The sequence below is a fragment of the Sphaeramia orbicularis genome, chromosome 8 (assembly GCF_902148855.1).
Source record: "Sphaeramia orbicularis chromosome 8, fSphaOr1.1, whole genome shotgun sequence".
Lineage (NCBI taxonomy): Eukaryota > Metazoa > Chordata > Actinopteri > Kurtiformes > Apogonidae > Sphaeramia > Sphaeramia orbicularis.
Genome location: NC_043964.1, coordinates 51,745,736 through 51,751,735, shown reverse-complemented (window position 1 = coordinate 51,751,735; position 6,000 = coordinate 51,745,736). Strand labels below are relative to the sequence as shown.

Genomic DNA, 6,000 nt, shown 5'->3' with positions numbered 1-6,000 from the left:
AAAAGTAAAATCTTCAGAACTCGTTTATTGTAAGAAATATGAAAAAAAATTGTATCATATGATGTAAAAATGCCCATAAATGTAAGCAAAAATGTTAAAAAGCCAATATGTAGCATAGTTCAGAAAGTTGACCTGATTGAGCAAAATTAATGTGATTTTTGGATTCAGCACACCAAAATTATCCTAAATCAGTTCAAAAAACTTAAACAATAAATGTGTTTTTGACCAGTGTAATTTGTGTTTTAATTAAATAGCCCAGTTAGCTCAGTGATAATAGCCTAATAATGTATTTAGCTAATTAGAACCTCTGATAAGACTGGTCTACAATTTTTTAGAAATGATTTGCTTCGGACATTAAATGTGCTAAATGTTACGTATTTTAATAAGATTAATTGGAAAATAAATGACAAAAGTGCCGGTTTGCTGATGTTTTCAAGGTATATGATGAAGTGTTATTACACATATATATTGGTTTATGTACATTTATATAATAGTTTTATAACTCTTCCACTAAATAGAACCTGTAAAGTGAATGTATTCTAATGTGCAGACAGTGTTTTGAAGTCGATCTTGGAGCTCTGAGACAAATATTCCTTTTGAGTCAAACCCATTCTCTCGTTAATTCTTGAATTTCACATTTTGACCCGAGGCTGTATCTTGGAAACTTCAGCCAACCAACATTTTCAACTTGACTTTTCTTCATCAGTGACTCTCATGTGGTAAAATTTCATTACTTTTATTCTGGAAGTGTTTTCCTTGTAGACCAGTGTAACTGCCATAATCTGTGTTTTCTCCAGTTTTCATTCACACCTCCATGTCTTGATGTCGTAGCTTGCCTATGTAGTTTTTTTGGGGGTTTTTTTTTTTCTCAATTAGTCCACCGGTTCAAACTTTAAGCATCACAGCATTATCAACTAAACAAGAGTTTTCTTTCTATGTAAAGTACTTAAGGTACAAAAATGGACCATTTCCAAAGGGTCAACAAAGTACACCCCCAGCGACAAGCATTGGTACCCTTTTAAGTACAAGCTGGTACCTCTACTTTTGAGAGTGTGCTGGGGGCTGTGGGGCTGGTTTTGGGCAGGGCTGACAGGGGTATGTGTCCATACTGGGGGGTCCTAGTCCTCCATGCGGGGTCAGAGGGGGGGGTCTGGGAGCTCAACACATGCTGCTGTGACAGGAGCTTCTTCCTGCCGTCTCTCCTCCTTCTACATATGAGGTAGATGATCTCAGTGATGTTCAGAAGGACTGAAACCCCGGAAACTACAAGCATGAAAAGAATAAAGACCGTCTTCTCTGTGGGACGGGACACGTAACACTGAGCGCCGCTGAAGCGAGCGCAAGGCGGAGACACGGTACAGTGGAAGATGGACACCACGAAGATGGGGCCGAAGACGTACAACTGGCCCACGCAGAACGCAACCTCCAGGATGATCTTGCAGACCAGCTGGGTCATGTATGTGCAGAAGAGCACGCCTTTGATCCTCAGCTTCCCCCTGCCGTCGCTGTACGTGGGCGGTTTCAGGTCTGCGTTCTGCACACGCTCCGTGGCCCTCTTCTCCTTATGGAGCACGTGGACGGCGTGGCCCAGGTAGAGCAGCGTCGGCGTCGACACAAAGGTGATTTGAAAGACCCAGTAATGAACGTACGACATGGGGAACATCCAGTTGTAGCAGGCGTGTTGACATCCAGGCTCCAAGCTGTCGCAGTAGAACTCAGACGTTTCATCTCCCCACACTTTGTCCGCAGCGGCGCCCAGGACGAAGATCCGGAACAGCAGCAGGACGCTCATCCAGATCTTACCCACCACCGTAGAGTGGGACTGGACTTTATCCAGCAGAGAGGACAGGTAAGACCAGTCACCCATGGATGGAGACAAAACACCTGATGGAGGAGGAAACACACACGCAGACTGAGAGGGGATTTAACACACACACACACAGCACACACACACACACTAAACACACAACACACAACACACACAACACACACACACACACACACTAAACACACAACACACACAACACACACACACACACAACACACAAAACACACACACAAAACACATATACAACACACACAACACACACACACACTAAACACACAACACCCACACAACACACACACTAAACACAAAACACACAACACACTAAACACACACACAACACACAAAACACACACACACTAAACACATACACAACACAGTAAACACACACAACACACACACACTAAAGACACACAACACACTAAACACACACAACACACACACTAAAGACACACAACACACACACACTAAACACATGCACAACACACTAAACACACACAACACACACGCACTAAAGACACAACACACTAAACACACACACAACACACTAAACACACACAAAACACACAACACACACACACTAAACACACACACACACACACACACACACACACACTAAAGACACACAACACATACACAACACACTAAAAACACACACAACACACTAAACACACACACACTAAACACATACACAACACAAAAAACACACACAACACACACCCACTAAAGACACACAACACATTAAACACACACACAACACACATAAACCACACTAAACACACAAAACACACTAACACACACAAAACAACACAACACACATAAAACACACACAACACACATAAACACATACAACACACTAAACACATACGACACAGAAACACACAACACACAAAACACACACACACACACAAACAACACAACACACACAAACAATACATAAAACAACCAACACACATAAAACACACACAACACGGAAAACACACAACACAAAAAACAACCAACACACATAAAACACACAAAACACACTAAACACACAAACAACACAAAAAACTCACAAAACACATACAACACACACACACACACACACACACACACACACACACACACACACCCTGCCACCCATGTACCCAGTATTATGCTTAAATAACAGTAAATAAAAAAAAACACACAATCGATACACAAACAGGCTGAGCACATTCAACTCCATCCCAGCTCTGTTGTGTCCACTTCCTGGACACCGGTGTGTCCTGGACAGTCTTTCCTAATCGTGTCCTTTGTGTCCACTTCCTGGACACCGGTGTGTCCTGGACAGTCTTTCCTAATCCTGTCTAGGACAGTGTGTGTTGTGTGTTCCTGTGCTGCAGCTGTTTAAGGTGGAACAGTCGTCGACTCATTCATCCATTAACAACAAAGCCAATCCAACAGGAGGATTTAAAGGAGTAATCCAGTCTAAACTGGTCCTTGTTTCTCTGTTTAAATGTACTCACAGATCCGCCTCCTGGTTGTAAAAAGCCTTTAGCATCAGCTCAGCCCAGAGGATCCTCCAGTCCGACTGCAGTGAAGCAGAGGTTTGAGCCTTAACTGCTCTGGACTCTGGCTTTGGCTTCAGTCCCTCGTGTCTTTACTGCGTCCACCCTCACTCTGGACGGTCCACACTTCTCCTTTCAATCAGCTACATTTGTGATGATTTGGGCAAATTTCTCCATATTTTGCAACGATCGCTTCCTGTTCAGGATCAGTTCCTCTTAAGGAACTGATTGTGGGCGTAAGGACGTCTTACAGTTTTTCTCAACTGCTAAAACACATTTCACAAAATTTTCCTCCATTTTTCCAAAACTCTAAACACAGCACACTTTTCTAAAGCTACATAAACAAAACTACACCTTCTCTTTTCAAAATTCAAACTTTCACTCCAAACCAGCTGCTCAAAGCCTGCAAAAATGTAAATTCTGTACACATCATTACACACTACAAAAAAACAACTGAAAACAGCGTTCAGTGTGTGAGAATGTTCTTTTTTTCTACAACTGCCGAAGCATATTTTTAGAAACCTTACAGCATCTGTTCTCAGAATATATCACTGTAAAGTATTGGGCCTTCATAGATGTGTGTTTCATATGAACAGTATGTAAATCGACAGAAAATACAGTATGTACACGACTGTACTGGATCACAACTACTTATTGAGTTACACTGGCTACCCATAGCTGCCCGCATCAAACTCAAATCTTTAATCCTAGCCTACAAAATTCTCAGTGGGTCTGCTCCTACCTACTTAGGTGCACTGATAAAATCTTATGTTACCCCACGACCACTCCACTCGTCTGGGGAGTGTTGTCTGGTGGTCCCCAGACCTTATACAAGACAATCCAGGCTCTTTTCATGGGTGGTTCCACGTTGGTGGAACGCTCTACCGAGTACTACGAGAACTGAGGCGTCCCTGCCTATCTTCAAGAAGCTCCTGAAGACCCAGCTCTTCCAGGAGCACCTCCTGTCCTAGCACTGGCAGACATTCCATTTTACATATTTTAATAAGGTTTTCCCAGGATTATCACAGATTTTCCCAGGATTATCTCTGGACCTGCTGCGGTGGTCCTGCCTCTCCCCTGCCTTCATCATCATCATCACCCACTTATCCTCAACTGCCTCCATGTGTCTCCCCCTACTCCCCCCTTCTCTATCTCTATCGTTCTCTCCGTTTCTCTCTCCTTACTCTCTCTCTTTAACCCCAACTGGTCCAGGCAGTCGTCCATCCTCCAGGAGTCTGGGTCTGCTCCAGGTTTCTGCTGTTAAAGGGAAGTTTTTCCTTCCACTGTCACCACTCACAAGTGTTTGCTCCTGGAGGATTCTGTTGGGTTTCTGTAAATTAGAGTCTGGTTTTGACCAACTCTGTATATAAAGTGTCATGAGATAACTTTTTTGTTGTGATCTGGCGCTATATAAATAAAATTTGATTGATTGAGTGATTTGATTGGTTTTCCCCTGTAAGTCGCTTTGGAAAAAAGCGTCTGCCAAATGCATAAACATTAAATAAACATAAACACAACTATGCAAACACTACAGAGGATCCAGTACACACAACAATACTCAATGAAAACAATATTCAGGGTGTGATATTTTTTATTTACAGTATTTATCCCACACACACACACATATATTATGCGGCATCATGTCATTGCACTGGGTCAGGCCACAGGACCTCATCTACATCACAGGCAATACTGTCCCTTGTCAGGCAACGTGAGAAAAACGCCTTGAGTTGACATTGTCAGCAACGACTCTGTCCCTGATTTCTCGGAGTCTTATGGTGTTGTTCTCCCGTACCAAATCCACAATGAGGGTTTCTTGTGCTGGTGTAAATATGGACACTCTCCCACCTCTATGTGGCATTCTTTCCAATGTAAAGAAACAAACATGCATTCCAGTACTGACTTGTATGTATGTATTATTAAGTGATTTTATGTTCCTTTTTGGCATTTAATTTTATCTATATTGTTGTCTACATAGTAATCGAGTAAATTGAGTATCAACACTAATTGATTGTACATATGTTTGACGGGTAAACAAAGTGCGTGTGTGAGAGCATGCTAACCGGTGTCTTTTTCATTATAGTTTGGGGCTGGACTAATTGTGTTTTAATTTGCATATTACCAGAATAAACAGAGTGCGAGTACTATTTCCTCCTCCAGTTACAACATAATGCCCTGCAGGTCCATTCTACATCACACCCCGAAAAAAAAACGCAGAGACGATACCACCGGTCATATTTGCATGATTTTCTTTTTCTTGTGTGGGTTTTTTTTCCTTCAGGGCCACCGTATAAGTTACTTGTTCTTGTTATAGCTTAAGTCAGTGTTTCTCAAAGTGTGGGGCGGGCCCCCCGGGGGGGCGCGAAGGTGTGCCGGGGGGGCATGGGATCTCTCCTGGGTGTTTTTTTTTTTTTTTTTTTTCTCTTCAGGTTAGCACATGTAGCAGGTGGAACTAATATTTTAGTGTTGGAGCACCCTGGACTCATTTTAGGGACGTACAACAAACCAATCTACTGCCATGGTGATCTGTCACTAGACTAGACCAAGAGTTTAGGTTTAGAGAATGGACAAGGACTGGACTGGAAAAGAAAAATGTGACATGTTTCTGTTTTTGTACAGTTTGCACTTTAATGTTCTGAGATGTGA

The 6,000-nt window shown here is 42.4% G+C and overlaps 1 protein-coding gene across 1 annotated transcript; it reads right to left on the bottom strand.

Annotated features, from left to right (window-relative positions):
* Positions 1-797: 797 nt before the first annotated feature.
* On the bottom strand, positions 798-3,421 carry LOC115424386 (gap junction Cx32.2 protein-like). Its single transcript, XM_030141623.1, has 2 exons — positions 3,313-3,421; positions 798-1,884 (listed from the first exon to the last, which is right to left on the bottom strand). Exon 2 carries the CDS (start codon positions 1,865-1,867, stop codon positions 1,019-1,021), a length of 849 nt encoding a protein of 282 aa, XP_029997483.1. The 5' UTR covers positions 1,868-1,884; positions 3,313-3,421; the 3' UTR covers positions 798-1,018.
* Positions 3,422-6,000: the final 2,579 nt, after the last annotated feature.

Bases quoted from the DNA above. Each gene is read 5' to 3' on its own strand.
- LOC115424386 (XM_030141623.1), bottom strand. From the start codon at position 1,867: ATGGGTGACTGGTCTTACCTGTCCTCTCTGCTGGATAAAGTCCAGTCC.